This window comes from Macaca mulatta, chromosome 5 (genome assembly GCF_049350105.2).
Source record: "Macaca mulatta isolate MMU2019108-1 chromosome 5, T2T-MMU8v2.0, whole genome shotgun sequence".
Lineage (NCBI taxonomy): Eukaryota > Metazoa > Chordata > Mammalia > Primates > Cercopithecidae > Macaca > Macaca mulatta.
The window spans coordinates 41,831,598-41,849,119 of NC_133410.1; the positions used below are offsets into that span (position 1 = coordinate 41,831,598).

General features: G+C 37.9%; 1 protein-coding gene across 10 annotated transcripts in view; it reads right to left on the reverse strand.

The window, feature by feature from the left end:
- ATP8A1 (ATPase phospholipid transporting 8A1) overlaps positions 1–17,522 on the reverse strand; it is a 266,396-nt gene that overhangs the window by 149,649 nt on the left and 99,225 nt on the right. For all 10 annotated transcript variants that reach the window (XM_078001749.1, XM_078001748.1, XM_078001747.1 and 7 more), the window contains 3 exon segments: positions 6,542–6,614; positions 3,127–3,232; positions 1,836–1,918 (listed from right to left, as the gene is read on the reverse strand). In XM_078001749.1, coding sequence (XP_077857875.1) covers positions 1,836–1,918; positions 3,127–3,232; positions 6,542–6,614 — 262 coding nt within the window.

Sequence of the window (17,522 nt, forward strand, 5' to 3'; positions counted from 1 at the left end):
AAAGGGCTGTGGAAAGGAAAGAACTGCCAATGAACAGATTATATGGTGTGATTGTATTGAGAAAAGTATACTAGAAAGTATGGGAACAATTAATATAGATAATAAGAAAAAAACAGGGAAGCAATGGAACAAACAGGTAAGAGATTTATCTTTAGAAAATGATGTAAAAAGTGCCCAGGTCCAGTGGCCGTGCCTGTAATTCCAGTGCTTTGGGAGGCTGAGGTGGGAGAATTAACTGAGCTCAGGAGTTAAGACCAGCTGTGGCAATTCAGCAAGACCCCATCTCTATTAAAAAATAAGTTTTTTTAAAAATCAGGTGTGGTGGCGCATGCCTACTATAATCCCAGCTATTTTAGAGGCTGAGGCAGGAGGGTTACTTGAGTCCAGGGGTTCAAGGCTACGGTTAGTTATGATTATACCACTGTACTCCAGCCTGGGTGACAGAGCAAGATGCCATCTCTAAAAAAAAAAATTGGTGTTGGAAAACACAAAATTAAAAAAAAAAAATTATCAAATACAACAATGTTCAGCTATGAATATTGTACAGGTAAAAGAGAAGGCAATACTACACAGAAAGTAAATAATTTTTAAATGAGACATAATTTATATATAATAAAATGCATAGACCTTTAAGATAGAGTCAAAGGAAAATTGTATAGTTTGGTAATTAGCATCCCAATCAAGATACAAAACATTCCCACCACCCTATAAATTCCATTGTGCCCTTTTTCAATCAATCTCCTCCCTGCCCTGAGGCAACCACTGTTCTGCATTCTATCACCATAAATCACTTTTTCCTGCATCTTGAGCTGCATAAAAATGAAATTAAAAAGGATGCACTCCTTTGTGTCTGGCTTTTTTTTTTTTTGCTCGGCATAATGTTTTTGATTGTTTTGATTCATTTTTCATCCATGCTGTTGATGAATCAATAACTCATTCTTTTTTATTGTTTCAATGTTCCATTGAGACTATATCACAATTTGTTTATGCATTCTTCTATTGATGGGCATTTGGTTTGGTTTCTAGTTTTTGGCTACTCTGAATAAAGCTGCTATGAGCATTTTGTTACAAGTCTTTTTAGAAACAGAAACTTCCATTTCCGCTGTATAACTGTGAACACAATTGCTGGCTCAGGTGTAAGTTTACCTCAATTAGACAACTCTAAGATTTTCCAAAGGGACTGTACCACTTTACGCATCTGCTAGCAGTATATGATTGCTCCATTTGATCTACATAGTCATTACACATTTGGTGCCATCCATTTTTAAATTTTAGTCTTTAGAAAGTAAGAGAAAAAGTGGTCAGGTGCAGTGGTTCATGCCTGTAATTCCAGTGCTTTGGGATGCTGAGGTGGGAAAATCACTTGGGTAGGTATGTAGTGCTATCTCATTGTGGTCTTAATTGTATCTCCCTGATGACTAACAATGTTTTCTCACATGCTCATTGGTCATCCATATAGCTTCTTTTGTGAAATGTCTGCTCAAGTCTTTTGCCCACTTTAAAAATTGGGCCTGAGTATTTAACTAATTGGAATAAAATCATAATAATTTTGGAGTATGAGGAAGGATAAACAAAAAGGATGATGATTCAAGAGATACACCCTCATGTAACAGAATCAGAAGATACATTAAAATTGAAGAGTCAAAATATGTATTAATAATCACCTCTTTTTTTTTTGTATAAATGCCTGAAGAAATAGCTAAAAGAACACCCAGTGGTTGCTTCTGGAGTGGGGAACCTCTATTTTATTATAGGCTTTTTGGTATTACTTTATCTTTGACGCTATGCAAATGTATTACTTGCATTAAAAAGAATCTTAAAAACAACTAACTTACTGAATCTATAATCACCGAGTCGGGTGTTCTTCCAGTGAAAACAAAATTCAATTGCTTGGCTGCTCTGACCAATGCTCCCTCATCTGTTTTAGAAAAAGAGGTAAAAGCAAATACACGATTGAAAAAAAAATATTCTCAGTACAAGAGAAGTACATTAAGGTAATATAATTTTCTGTTTAAAGTTCTTTTTATTCTGGCTCCTGTTATTAATCCAATTATTTTAAAATTATATGACAATTCCAAAGAAATGAAGAGAATAATCTTAAGTGTTGGAGACACATATAGAACTCAGAGTTACATTTCCAAAATGTCCAGTCTCACTGTTAGTCATAAATTCCTAAGAAGCTTAATTTAAATGTACCCCTTCATCCAGCACATTTGCTAGAAAACTTTCTCACAAGGAATCAGAGAAAACTGCCTTCTAAACTTTTATCCTTTTCCTCCTAAATTGTTGAGTCTAGAGAAACTAATATTGCTCACTGAGGATTCAATTTAAACAGCTTTAAATGAACTAATAATGATTTTAATGTCTATGAAATTCATCATGTTAAATAAAACCTTTTTATTGCTAGAGTAGGGTATGGCATAAGAAAACATCACACAGTTTCTATCCTAATAATATGATATAACAATTCTTACGCTTTTAAGGAATTTAGTATATTCTATAAGTCACAGATGCTGGCTTAGAATACAGTTTAAAACACTTCTAACAAAGTTCTCATCAAACTATCTGCCCAATTTTACATTGAAAATAGATCCAAAATTAAGCCTAAGTACTTAATATTGATAACTGTACTAATAATATTTTATGGAATCTCTTCAAATGTGTAAAACTTTCCTCACCCAAATAAATACACAAACTTCGTTATTATCATTAACAAGAGGAAATCAAAATTGGTGTTCTAAAGTTATATATGCTTACTATATTTAGGCAAACACATTTTCCTTTTCCTATTTGTACCCATGCAAAACCAGCTTGACTAAGAGTTCTTAGGTATTTATAAAGGGAAAAATTATTATGCATAGGTAAAAAAGTACATTTTTCACTTATGAGAATTATGTTATTCAAATTCTCATGTAACTTATGTCATATACCAAAAATTACGTACACAAAGTTACACATTTTAAAATATCACATATATATTTAACCTTGAAAGCCAAGGTTTTTCTAGTTGGTAAATAAAAATTTTTATCTAAAAAAACACTCAATTTGGCTTTTTAAAATTAAACTGACTTTTACATTCAGAACAATTTTCCACAAAAAAATACTTTACAATTTCTTCATTTGTACCTGGAGATGCTGCTTGATAAATAATCTTATCACCTTCTCGCTCTGGCACTGCTGTGTGACAGACTGCCATCATTGTAAGAAATTCACATATTATAGGTGCAGTCGGCTGTGAAAAATAAACATATAATTTAAGCCCTTCTCATGTGAACATTTTGACACTGATAGTAATATTACTTCATGTCTATTAAGAACATAGCTGTTGGCCGGATGTGGTAGCTCACACCTGTAATCCCAGTGCTGTAATCCCGGCACTTTGGGAGGCCGAGGTGGGTGGATCACCTGAGGTCAGGAGTTTGAGACCAGCCTGGTGAAACCCCTACTCTACTAAAAATACAAAAATTAGCCAGGCATGGTGGCAGGCACCTGTAATGCCAGCTACTTGGGAAGCTGAGTCAGGAGAATCGCTTGAACCCGGGAGGCGGAGGTTGCAGTGAGCTGAGATTGCACCATTGTACTCTAGCCTGGGAAACAGAGTGAGACTCTGTCTCAAAACAAAACAAAACAAAACAAAACAAACCCAACGAAACAAACAAACAAAAACCCATAAAAACATAGCTGTTACACATAGGGGGTGTGGGATTATAGCCAACAAAGAAGCCAACATCAATTACAAAGAAAATGTGTTTTTTAATTCAAATTATTTTTCTACTCTTTCATTCATTTTCTAAACATTTATACAAGACAACTTGGTGTTGTCAAATAGAAACAGTATAGTGAGAAAGGCAGATGAAGCTGAATCTTGTCCTTGGAGGACAGGAGAAAAATTTGAGAATGTTCATTTACCTAGCTGTAATTCCCGATCAGATTTAAATTTTAGGCATGCCATCTTACTGCATTGGCGTGATACTTCGCGTTGGGGTGATAATGATTGAGGATTTTTCTATAAGGCTTTGTCTTTCCTCTCCAAAAATGGTAACTTTATTCATATTTTAATGAATAAGAAATTATGAGCAACTCCTATGTCCAGTGGACTCCTACAGCCTGAGAAGACAGAAGGGTGTATCCTTTCTACACAGAGCTTAGGGTTTATAGGAGAGAAGCCAGATATTTTAAATTAAATATATTCCTGTCTGGCTCTCAATAAAGAGAAATGTCATTCAATTTAATAAAGGAAAAACATTTCTCTATGCTCTTGGACAAAAAAATAATAATAATGTGAAGTGACTAGGAAGATATATCAGAACATTATTTGAAAAAACTGTGTTCAGGCTACAACAGTGGACTAAAGAGACATGGTCCCTGCCATGTGAAGCTTGGTGTTGTGGGGAAGACCAAACACAAATATACACATATTGTTTACTTACAGTGTGACAAGCACTGTAAATAAGGGAATATGCAAATATCATGTAATGTGACTTGAGCGAGTCTGTGGTTATTCTCAAGATAATGTAATATTTGAGCTGATGAAGTTTTAGCCTCAGGAAGAATTGAGCAAAGTGCTTTCCATCAAGCAGGAAAGGTCATAAAGAAGGAAAAAATGATGTGTTTTAGAAAATAAAAGGCAGTCAGTGGGATGAGGAGAAAGAAAAGGAGTTCAAAATGAGGGTGACAGCTTAGGCAGGGGCCAGAACATGTTACTTTATGAGTGAAGAGAGAAGGCAGAGAATAGGCTTAAACAGGATAGTGAGGGGACTTGATTTCCATTTGCATTTTTCAGCTGTCACGTGCAACAATAACTGGAGAGGAGTAAAAATGGAACCCAGGAGACTGGCCAGGAGGCTACCACAGCCATCCACAGAGTGGGTACTGGCGGTCTGGACTGGGGGGTGAAAATGAGGATTAACTGCAGCTGACACCCAAGATACATTCTAGCAATCAGTACTGACAAGGGCTTGGTGACTCAGAGATCTGGACATGGAGAGAAAAGAAGGCATCAAAGACAATCCTCTGATTCCTAGGAAGAGTCACAAGATAGGTGACGGTACAATTTACTGAAAGCTGAGATTTCAAGAGGCAATAGGTGGTCTAGCTCCAGGTTTTGTAGATCCTGAAGTTAATATTTTGTCAAAGGCTCGTGTAGAAAACAGAGATACAAAAATACCCATATCAACATACTGATAGGGCCCCACTCGGGCAAAGTGTCAAGCCCACCCGTACTAGAGAAGATGCATGTTTTGGGGTAACAATTATGAGTTCGAGTTTCGACATACTGGGCCTGAAGTGGTTATGAGAAAAAGCTCTGGGGTTTAACTCCAGAAGACTCTCTAAGTTGATCTTATGAAACCTGAGTGTCAGTGTGATGGTTAATACTGAGTGTCAACTTGATTGGATTGAAGGATGCAAAGTATTGATCCTGGGGGTGTGTCTGTGAGCGTGTTGCCAAAAGAGATTAACATTTGAGTAAGTGGGATGGGGAAAGGCAGATCATCTAATCAGCTGCCAGCATGGCCAGAATATAAAGCAGGCAGAAAACTGTGAAAAGGCTCAACTGGCTTAGCCTCCCAGACTACATCTCTCCCATGCTGGATGCTTCCTGCCCTCAAACATCAAACTCCAAGTTCTTCAGCTTTGGGACTTGGACTGGCTTCCTTGCTCCTCAGTGTGCAGATGGCCTATTGTGGGACCTTGTGATTGTGTGCATTAATATGACTTAATAAACTCATATATATATATATATATATATATATCCTATTAGTTATATATATATATCTCCTATTAGTTCTGCCCCCCTAGAGAACTCTAATACAGTCAGTAACTTCATAAGCAGGATTTTCACATTGGGTGGCAGAAGCTGGAGTTTCTACTGTAGATTTAGCACCAGCCTATGGTACTAAGCAGATAACTTACTTCCATAGATATTCTAAAATTGTTAATATTGAATTGTATCACAGAGCGTTCTATAATCATTTAAAATGAAACAATTTGAAAAGACAGAATATTGGTGAATTATAATATTAAAACCAAATTAATAACAACCATGAATTAATGTTGGCCAAGTAAAAAGGAATTGGCATAGATTTTGATAATTATTAAAAATGATCATGAGGCCAGGCACGGTGGCTCATGCCTATAATCCCAGCATTTTGGGAGGCTGAGGTGGGTGGAACACCTGAGGTCAGGAGTTTAAGAACAGCCTGGCCAACATGGCAAAACCCTGTCTCTACTAAAATACGAAAATTAGCCACATATGGTGGCGGGCGCCTGTAATCCCAGCTACTTGGGAGGCTGATACAGGAAAATGGCTTGATTCCGGGAGGCAGAGGTTGCAGTGAGCCAAGATCATGCCACTGCACTCCAGCCTTGGCAACAGAGTGAGACTCTGTTTCAAAATAAATAAATAAATAAATAAATAAATAAATAAATAATAATCATGAAAGTAAAAAAAAGAGAAATATATAAACATAAAAGATAATTCAGAGAAACATTCATTAGTTTTTATTCACTAACAAAAAGATAATGGTTTTATGTAACTTACATGATTATTTTGGAGATTTTCCAGCAATGATGAATCACTAAATGTTTTTTCATCTCCAAACTGTGAGTTCTGCCTGAAGGGGGTAAAAAATAGAGTAAACCCAGTTCATTTATACAAACCCACTGATCTATTTGTTAATGTACTTTATAAGTAAAGTGTTATGTCTCCAAACCCTTAATAAATTAATTTGGCCTGCATTTCTAAATAACATCACAGATTTCATGACTGCATCATAAAATATATTCAAGCATTCTAAAATGTGAAAGATGTTTGTAATATAATGAAAAACAGTATTTTATAGTTCATTTTTTCTGGAGTTAAATTATATTGCAGCCACATGAAATTTTAAAAAATATAAAAAATAAAACTATTAAAACACCTGGAATTGAATTTCTTCCATTTCCATAATATTTTCAGCTTTTAGGATTCTAAGAATTAACGAAAGCTATTATACAAAATAGTCTTCTATTTTAGTCATGATCTTTTATATGTAGTGATGAAAATCATATGAAATAAGAACATTAATAAACCATTTACAGAGTATATCAACATTTATCATTCATATCTGAGCAAATATTTATAAACATATTACATTTGTTCCGTAAATGTAAGAACAAATAATGAAAGTATGGAATTTTTGTGTTGTGGCTATCTTCATATGAGCAAATGTATTATGTACTTCATATGATATAAATGGAGTCAATTATCTATGCAAACTATCATTAATCTCATGGCCATACAATTTAATACAAAAATACTGAGATTCAAAGGAAAAACAAGGAACACAAGTGGGAATGTCAAAAGAAAAGGGTACAGTTTGCAAAGTTTAGTAAAAATATATACATCTGAGCTTTAGTGCACAGAAGAAAATTTCAGATTTCAGTAAGGGAAAAAAATGTGTCCAATACTAAACAATTATAATCCAGAAAGCTTTTCATCACAACATTTACAAGTTACAAACAGTAAATGTCAACATGTCAGATATCAAGACTGTCATATTGTAAAGACAGCAGCTTGATAGGAAGGAAAACTCATTGAAGAAAATAGAATTTGAAAGAATAGAACATATATAGTATCTTCAATCGAACACATTTCTCCAGGAAACTGAAGGAGGAAGTTAGAATGTTTATAATGGAACACATATTTACATGTAGTGATTTGGTCTATTAAGTCTCCAAATCGTAAGAAAAATACATCTTTATTAGCAGGTAGCAGTTTAGAATGATCAAAATATCCTTGGGGGCCAAAGTGAACACCTCATCATCACTATCATTATTATTATTTCTCTAGTTTTAAAGATAGAAGAAAAAAACCGAGAACTTTTAAATGACTTATCAATGTGTAGACAAAAAGATAGCATATATCTCTCCTCCAAATTTACCATTTATTAAAAAGAGTTCATTACTTGAGGCTTTATGAAATTTTCCTATTAAAATATATTCATAAATGGTGTGCAGCTGCACTTTTCTACTTGTTAAACTGAAATGTCAAGGAATACACACAGTAACATCTTGCAAGAAGTCTATTTTCTTTCCAAAGAATTCCAGACTAAAAGCCGTTTAAATCTGAAGATATATCTTATTAATCTCACCAATTCTTTCATTTTATAAATCAGTTACTATAATTGACTTAATTTTCAAACATATTTATAAATGAGTAGCTCTAGATATGCAATTGAAATATTTACATGGACATACCCCATTTTCCATTCACTAATGAAGGTTCTGTCAAGAATAATGCTAAAAAAGAACTCTTCATCTAGAAAGTGACTTCCTTCCCATGATAACTAAAAAAACCCAAAACAGGCTGGGCGCAGTAGCTCAGGCCTGTAATCCCAGCACTTTGGGAGGCTGAGGTGGACAGATCACCTGAGGTCAGGAGTTCGAGACCAGCCTGGCTAACATGATGAAACCTCATCTCTACTAAAAATATAAAAATTAGTTGGGTGTGGTCCCAGCTACTCGGGAGGCTGAGGCACAAGAATTGCTTGAACCTGGGAGGTGGAGGTTGCGGTGAGCCGAAATTGCACCACTGCACTCCATTCCAGCCTGGGTAATAGAGCAAGACTATGTTTCAAAAACAAAAACAAAAAACCAGAAACAAAAAGCATAAACAACTCATCCTCTAATCAGACAGCCTGGGTTGGATGACTCAGGCATGGAGCTTCCATCACTCCTCTCCAAAATTGTACAAAATATTTACTTTTAGTAAAAATGAACAGAAAAAATTTGCAAGCTTATATCAGTTAAAAATAAGAACCATCACATTAAAAGTAAAAATAATAGGACTGTTAGTTGACAAACTATACGATTTGTAAACTTTCACAAATAAAAATGCAAGCCAACATCAACATTTGGTTACATTTTTGCCTAGCAATTTTCAAGTGGCACTTTGCTTCCAAGGAGACAATGACATCATGGTATTTTGCAAGAAGCAATAAGGCAGGGAGTATCACAGTTAAGGTAAGGAGAACCCAGAAGGGAATCCACAATGTTATATAATTTGCAGCTTCTTTGGGCTGACTTAAAAGTTATCATACATTGTAACTACTCATTTTCTGATCGTACAAAAATGAAGAATCTCTATAGCAATAAAAAAAGATTCAAAGAATATATGGCTTAATCAGTATTAGCTGTTCTTGCATATGACAGTATGTACTAAAGACTTTTTTTTTAATTCAAAATTCATGTCAACAGGAGAGCCACCAGAGAAAAGGAAGAAAAGAGCTGAATCCATACTTTTCACCTTGTAAACCAAAATAAACTCCAGATGGATCAATGATTTCATAAATGTACTAAAGATATGTGAAATATATTTTTTAAAAACCTTATGAACGGAAAAAGCTTAATTCAGAAAACATAATACACAAATCTGGCTACATAAATCTAAATATTTCTGCACAGCAAAAACTATGGCAACAGGCCGGGTGCAGTAGCTCACACCTGTAATCCCAGCACTTTTGGAGGCTGAGGCAGGAAGACTGCTTGAGGCCAGGAGTTTGAAACCAGTCTGGGCAACAGAGCAAGATCCGCCTCTGCAAAAAATTAAAAAATTAGCCAAGTCTGGCGGTGTGCACCTGCAATCCCAGCTACTTGGGAGGCAGAATGGGGAGGATCCCTTGAGCTCTGGAGTTTGAAGCTGCAGTGAGCTATGATGGTACCACTGCACTCCTGCCTGGGTGACAAAGGGAGACCATCTCTTAAAACAAAACCAACTTCTGCAAGAAAAGTCAAAATCTAAATGACAAACTAGGAAAAAATATTTCCAACTTATAAAGGTTAATTTCCAGGGAATAAAAAGAATTCCCAGAGATCAATTTACAAAAAGATCAGCAAGGTAGTACAACAATGAGCAAAGGATATAAACACACAGTTCACAAGGAAGGAAATGTAAATGGCTTTATAGATATATTCAACTTTACCTCATAATGAGAGAAGTGAAATTTAAATGTATCATTGTGGCAAAAATAAAACTTGACAACTTTCTGCTGTTGCAATTGTGGGAAAAATAGTAAAGCAAATATCATTGGTGAGAACATAAACTGGTACAAATTCTAAAAGAAAAGCAATTGGGCAAAATTTAAAATTTAAAATACTTTGATCCAGTAATTCCACTTCTAGGAATTTATATTGTTTAACTGGTACAAAATACTGTATGTACAAATGTCTACTTTGTAGTACTTTTGTTTTGATTTTATTTTTGAGACAGGGTCTCACTCTGTCACCCAGGCTGGAGTGCAATGGCACAATCATGGCTCACTTGGCGTACAGTGACATAATCTCAGCTCACTGCAACCTCTACCTCCTGGGTGCAAACGATTCTCCTGCCTCGGCCTCCCAAGTAGCTGGGATTACAGGCATGTGTCACCACGCTTGGCTAATTTTTGTGTTTTTAGTAGAGACAAGGTTTTACCATGTTGGCCAGGCTCGTCTCGAACTCCTGACCTCAGGTGATTTACCCATCTCGGCCTCCCAAGTGCTGTGATTACAGGTATGAGCTACTGGGCCCAACCCCTACAGTACATTTTTAATAGCAAAGAGTTAGGAAATCCAAAGGTTCATCAGTAGTGCTGCTTAAAAATACTGTGGTGCATTTACAAACAAAGGGAAGCTTTTTATGGAATATGAAAAAATCTCAAAGATACACTGTCAAATGAAAAGCTGGTACAAAGCAGCGTGTACAGTATGCTTCACTTTCTGTAAGAATAAGAGAAAAAATAAATGCATGAATATTTATAGGAGAGATCTGTAAGGATACACTTGAAATTGGTTGCACAGGCTGTCTTTGGTAGGGGAAATGGAGGGCTCCATGACAGGGAGGGGATCAAAACCTTTTCTTTTACACCCTTTGAATTTGTAACATGTTAATGCATTGTGAACTTAAAAAAAATCAAATTTAAAACAAGTACAGAACCCATTAGTCATGTGAAATATATAAACACCTTACCATAAATGTACATTATACACATACACATATTACACTCATGCACACACGAAAAAAGCACTATAACTTTAAAATAACACTGTTTTGTTGTTTGGGTTTTTGTTTTGCTTTTATAAAATTCATCACTTTAATGAGTAAGGAACAGGGAGGGCAGCTCAGACATACCACTAGAATGGGAACTCACGGCTGTCTATACATTTGAACACTTAAGCAAGCAGAATGACAAACTACACATTCTTTAACATTCCAAATGTCCTAAGTAGACAGAATTGTTTAGCACATATAGGGAACTTCTTTATTTAGGAGCTGGGAGCCTGCAATTAGGGGTGCACAGAGAAAGATTTTCAACACAGATCTAAATATTAGATTGGTGCAAAAGTAATTTGAGATTTTTGCCATTTAAAAAAAAAAGAAAACAAAAAACAAAACCTGCAAAAACCACAATTACTTTTGCACCAACCTAATAGTTTTCATATTTAACAAGTTTTAAGTAGAAAATTGAAGTTCTGAATTTTCATATGTAGCTTTAACTTATTTTAAACATGTTTATTTACAATATGGATAGATAATGGGGCTATTAAGATTTTCTCATACTGTGAGGCATTGCAAAATATATATGTAAATTCAAGCGAATATAGCCATTTTATTGGTCTAATGTAACTGAGTATTGATTTGGGAGTGAAGAGACAGCTTGTTAGCACCAAGCCACACCAATGGGGCTTGCTTTTTATCCAGCGCGTGCAGGGCTGCTGCTCAGGACAGGACACCTGTCCACATTGGGACAGGTGTGCACTGGGCCCTGGGCCAGCCTGAGGAGTACTTACGGTCTCCTCAATTCCATTTCAAAATTCATCACAAGGTCCAGGGTCAATAATCATTTCCAGAAAGAGCTGCAATGCGGGGCCACTCACACTGAGGTGTACATGCCAATGGCTCAAAGGGTAGGCAGCCCTCCAGACATCCCTCTGGGAAAAGGCCTGAAGTCAGCCAGTGACTCTGGGGCCCCTGGCTTACCCTTTGATGTTTGCTGTTCCCCAAGTAGTCCCACTCACAGTGATGGCCCACTCACAACCTCAACCACCTTGACACTGACCTCTGTAGTTACAACTTTTCTTCTTGTATTTTCAGAATTACCTGCCTACTCCAATGAGTAGCTTCATGAATCGGATGAGGTCTGTCTCTAAGACTTGCGAGACTCTTGCAGGGGGCTTGCAGTCCTTGGACACAGGGAGCCTTTGCAGGGAGCACCACCAGCTCATCTCAACAGGAAGTCGCTGGCTCTTCAACTTGGACCTGCAGGGAGCTGAGCTCTGTGGCTCTTCCTCCTCTTAGAAGGAGTGGATATAAATAGGGACCTAAAAACTGCTCCTAGCTCCTGCGCCACCTCCATCTCTCTCCCTGTTTGGTAAGACATTCATGAGGCTTTCCTGGGCCCTCCTGTGCAATTCCATGAGGTATTGGCCAGGTGTTAGTTGCACTAACACTCTAACACCTGAAGGTATTATAATGATGACCTAATGGTGGGTATCATGACAAAAGTCTGGCTCTTGGGGCCCTCATCTTTCTGCTTTTATAATCTGATTCTTTAAGTTAACATAATTTTGATATAATAGTAGAGGCTCAGATTTCTTTTTTCTTTCTCAGAGGTCAGAGGTGATGAAACATGCTGATGATATCTCCTATTTGTCTTGGAGCCTCTTCTATATTGAAGGCCAGGTGAACACACGCCATTGACACATGCTCTGTGGAATGCTTCATAAAGGACTTGGTATAAAGAACTGATGGAACACCACGTATTCGACAGCCATGGCCATCAGCGGCAGGCAGAGATCCATGCTGGTGTCAAAGCTCCTTGCTGTGGCTGGTGTGAAATGGAGGTGGTTGTCAGGGAGGAGGCACCATGCAGTATAACCTGTCTGCAGTGGGCACCCTGTGTCACCTTGGAGGTTCTCCTGGAGGACCCACTGCTGCTGCTGCTGCTGCTGCTCCTGGGACCTCTGGCCTTGGGACCTGGCCAATAAAGCATTGTTTTGGGGGGAAGTTCTGTACCTCCTGCTTTTCAATGGCACAGTTGGCTGCAAATCAAAATTCATTGTAGGGAGATTTAATTTTTATAAATAAATTTTTTATTCAAAGTAAAGTCCAAAAATATGAGCGAGTGATTGAATTCAATAATAATATTTTTGTTAGATACTGGTTTTGACCAAAGTAATGAGGCTTGGTTTCCTATGCAATATGGTTTGGTTGTGTTCCCACCCAAATCTCATCTTGAATTCCCACATGTTGTGGGAGGGACCTGGTGAGAGGTAATTGAATCATGGGGGCAGGTCTTTCCTGTGCTGTTATCATGATAGTGAATAAGTCTCACGAGATCTGATGGTTATTACAAGGGGAAATTTCCTGCACAAGCTCTCTTTGCCTGCTGGCATCCACATAAAACATGACTTGCTCCTCCTCACTTTCTGCCATGATTGTGAGGCTTCCCCAGCCATGTGGAATTGTAAGTCCAATAAACCTCTTTCTTCTGTAAATTGCTCAGTATCATGTACATCTTTATCAGCAGTGTGAAAACAGACTAATACATTAAATAATACATTAAATTGGTACTAGTAGAGTGGGGCGTTGCTGAAAAGATACCTGAAAATGTGGAAGCAACTTTGGAACTGCATAGTAGGCAGAGGTTGAAACAGTTTGGAGGGCTCAGAAGAAGACAGGAAAATGTGGGAAAGTTTGGAACTTCTAGAGACTTGTTGAAGGGCTTTGACCAAAGCCCGATAGCGATATGAACAATAAGGTCCAGGCTGAGGTGGTCTCAGATGGAGATGAGGAACACGTTGGGAACTGTAGCAAAGGTGATTCTTGTTATGTTTAACAAAGAGACTGGCAGCATTTTGCCCCCGCCCTAGAGATTTGTGGAACTTTGAACTTGAGAGAGATGCTTTAGGGTATCTAGTGGAAGAAATTTCTAAGTAGCAAAGCGTTTAAGAGATGACTTGGGTGCTGTTAGAGGCATTTAGTTTTATAAGGGAAGCAGAGAATAAAAGTTCAGAACATTTGCAGTCTGACAATGTGATATAAAAGAAAAACTTATTTTCTGAGGAGAATTTGAAGCTGACTGCAGAAATTTGCATAAGCAAGGAGGAGCCGAATACTAATCGCTAAGATAATAGGAAAAATGTCTCCAGGGCATGTCAGAAGTCTTCACGGCAGCCCCTCCCACCACAGGCCCAGGGGCCTAGGAGAAAATGGTTTCATGGGCCAGGGCCAGGATCCCTATGCTGTGTGCAGCCTAGGACTTGGTGCCCTGTGTCACAGCCACTCCAGCCATAACTAAAAGGGACCAAGGTACAGCTTGGGCTATTGCTTCAGAGGATGAAAGCCCCAAGTCTTGACAGCTTCCACGCAGTGTTGAGCCTGTGGGTATACAGAAGTCAAGAACTGAAGTTTGGGCCGGCGTGGTGGCTCACACCTGTAATCCTAGCACTTTGGGAAGCTGAGGCAGGTCGATCACCAGAGGTCAGGAGTTCGAGACCAGCCTGGCCAACTGGGGAAACCCTGTCTCTACTAAAAATACTTAAAATTAGGTGGGCATGGTGGCACACGCCTGCAATCCCAGCTACTCGGGAGGCCAAGGCAGGAGAATCACTTGACCCAAGAAGGAAAAGGTTGCAGTAAGCCAAGATTGCACTACTGTACTCCAGCCTGGACAACAGAGCAGAACTCTGTCTGGGAGGAGAAAAAAAAAAAAAAAAAAAAAAAAAGAATTGAGGTTTGGGAACCTCTGCCTAGACTTCAGAAGATGTATGAAAACGCCTGGATGCCCAGGCAAAAGTTTGCTATGGGGTAGGGCCTTCATGGAGAATCTCTGCTAGGGCAGTGCAGAAGGAAAATGTGGGGTCAGAGCCCCCACACAGACTCCCTACTGGGGCACCACCTAGTGGAGCTGTGAGAAGAGGGCCACTGTCCTCCAGACCCCAGAATGTTAGATCCACTGACAGCTTGCACCACACACCTGGAAAAGCTGCAAACACTCAATGCCAGCCTGTGAAAGCAGCCAGGAGGGAGGCTGTACCCTGCAGAGCTATAGGAGTGGAGCTGCCCAAGACAATGGGAACCCACCTCTTGCATCAGTGTGACCTGGATGTGAGGCATGGAGTCAAAGGAGATGATTTTGGACCTTTAAGATTTGACAGCCATGCTGGATTTCAGACTTGCGTGGGGCCTGTAGCCCCTTTGTTTTGGCCAATGTCTCCCATTTGGAATGGCTGTATTTACCCAATGCCTATACCTCCATTATATCTAGGAAGTAAGTAACTTGCTTTTGATTTTACAGGCTCATAGGCAGAAGGGACTTGCCTTGTCTTGGATGAGACTTTGGACTGTGGACTTCTGGGTTAATGCTGAAATGAGTTAAGACTTTGTGGGACTGTTAGGAAGGCATGATTGGTTTTGAAATGTGAGGACATAACATTCGGGAGAGGCCAGGGGCGGAATGATATGGTTTGGCTCTGTCCCCACCCAAATCTCATCTTGAATTCCCACGTGTTATGGGAGGGACCTGGTGGGAGGTAATTCAATCATGCGGACAGGTCTTTCCTGTGCTGTTCTCATGACAGTGAGTTAAGTCTCACGAGATCTTATGGTTATTATAAGGGGGAGTTTTCCTGCACAAGCTCTCTCTTTGCATGCTGCTATCCATGTAAGACGTGACTTACTCCTCCTTGCCTTCTGCCATGATTGTGAGGCTTCCCCAGCCACATGGAACTGTAAGTTCAATTAAACCTCTTTCTTTTGTTAATTGTCCAGTCTTGGGTATATCTTTATCAGTAGCTTGAAAATGCACTAATACACTATGTGACTCAACATATTTCTAAAGGCAATTACAAAACAGAAATTTCAAAAACATTCTGTGAATCGGCTGCATTACTGGAATAAACAAATTACCTGCCAAGGTGACTGCTTTGAAGACTAACATGAATTTGGATGTGTTAGATCTCTTTGTTATACAGACCTGGAAGAATGTTTCAGTGAGCCTAGCTTTTGCAGCAGAATAAATGAATACCACTCACTTCATACATAATTATAGACCAGAATGAAATGAGAAAATAAATAAGACCAGAGGATAGAAAATACAGTGTAGTACTATCCACTGATATTGTGATAATACTAAAATCCACAATGAAATGACTAAGCACAGAACACTTTAAGGTGATCCTCTGGGGAATACCCTCATTAGCATTTAAACAATTATCAACAAGAATAATGAGAAACTATATTAAACAGTTGAGAAAAAACAAATCATATGTTATTTTGGATTTGCTTCAAAATGATAGTGGGGGAAAGGCATAAATGAACTGGTCTTAAGTGCATATTATTGAAGCAGGTGGATCAGTACATCTGTCTGCTTTTGTTCACGCTTAAAATTTTCCACAACAGAAGACAGAAAATGAGAAAAAGTAATTATAGAAATACACAGTTTTAGAAAATGAGCATATCTTAGGGCTACATTGATGTTAAGAATAAATAGATTTTCCCCTTCCAATCCAAAATACTGACACTATCAATCTAGAGTAGATTTTTAATAAAAAGGAATTAATCTGGTTAATCTGATTAATTAATTCCTTAAATAAAAAGGAATTAATCTGGCATAAAAAGGTTATACGCCAGCTGATGGTTCTTGGCAATGATGAGAAAACCAGGTTAATTCGCAATTGGTAGCTACTGGTTGAGAAACAGTTTTATCTCTATAAACTATTTATATTAATATACCTAAGTGAGTAGAGCTACAACCATCATGTGATTATCTTTAATGTTAACAGAATATGTGGAAAGACTTAATATATTACAGGTTGCCTTCAAACTCAACTAAATGTAAATATGTAATCTACATACATCTAAGAGGTAATTATATTTTCTTGGCATTTTTGTGAATACTGGTTCAAGTAGGGCAGTAAAATACATATAAGCTCATGGGTTTTATACATGGAATTTAATGAACTTTACATGAAACTGAAGCTGCCCAACAGCCATACTGGAATGCCCTCTCAGATTTTGGATTTATAGAGTCATCTACACTCTTTACTCCTGAAGATCAGGGTGAAGATGCAGTCAGACGCCTGGAGCACAGGATTCAGCTGGGATCACACTTTTGATCTTGGTCTCACTGGCAACGTGAAACCAAGTGGATGAGGTTGAGCAAATGCTCAAAGTTGTGCAAAGTTGTATGCCTTCAGCTAACTCTACTCAAATGTGCTAAATTTTACCTGCTTCATCTGCTCTTGCCTAACACCACAAGAAATTTACTGGAAGAAATTCTAGGTTGAAAAATATTAAATGAAAAAGAGAAGTATCAAGATAAAATGACTGAAATTGCAAGGCTATCTTGTGATCTAAAAAGCAGATAGTCTTTAAAGTTCTTTAAAGTCCACAGGATGTAATGTAACCAGTACTGTTTCATAACCAGGCTGATGTAAGTTTCAACTCTCACATCTACTCGTTTTATAATTTTGGGCAAAATGCTTATTAGCTTCTTAGCCTG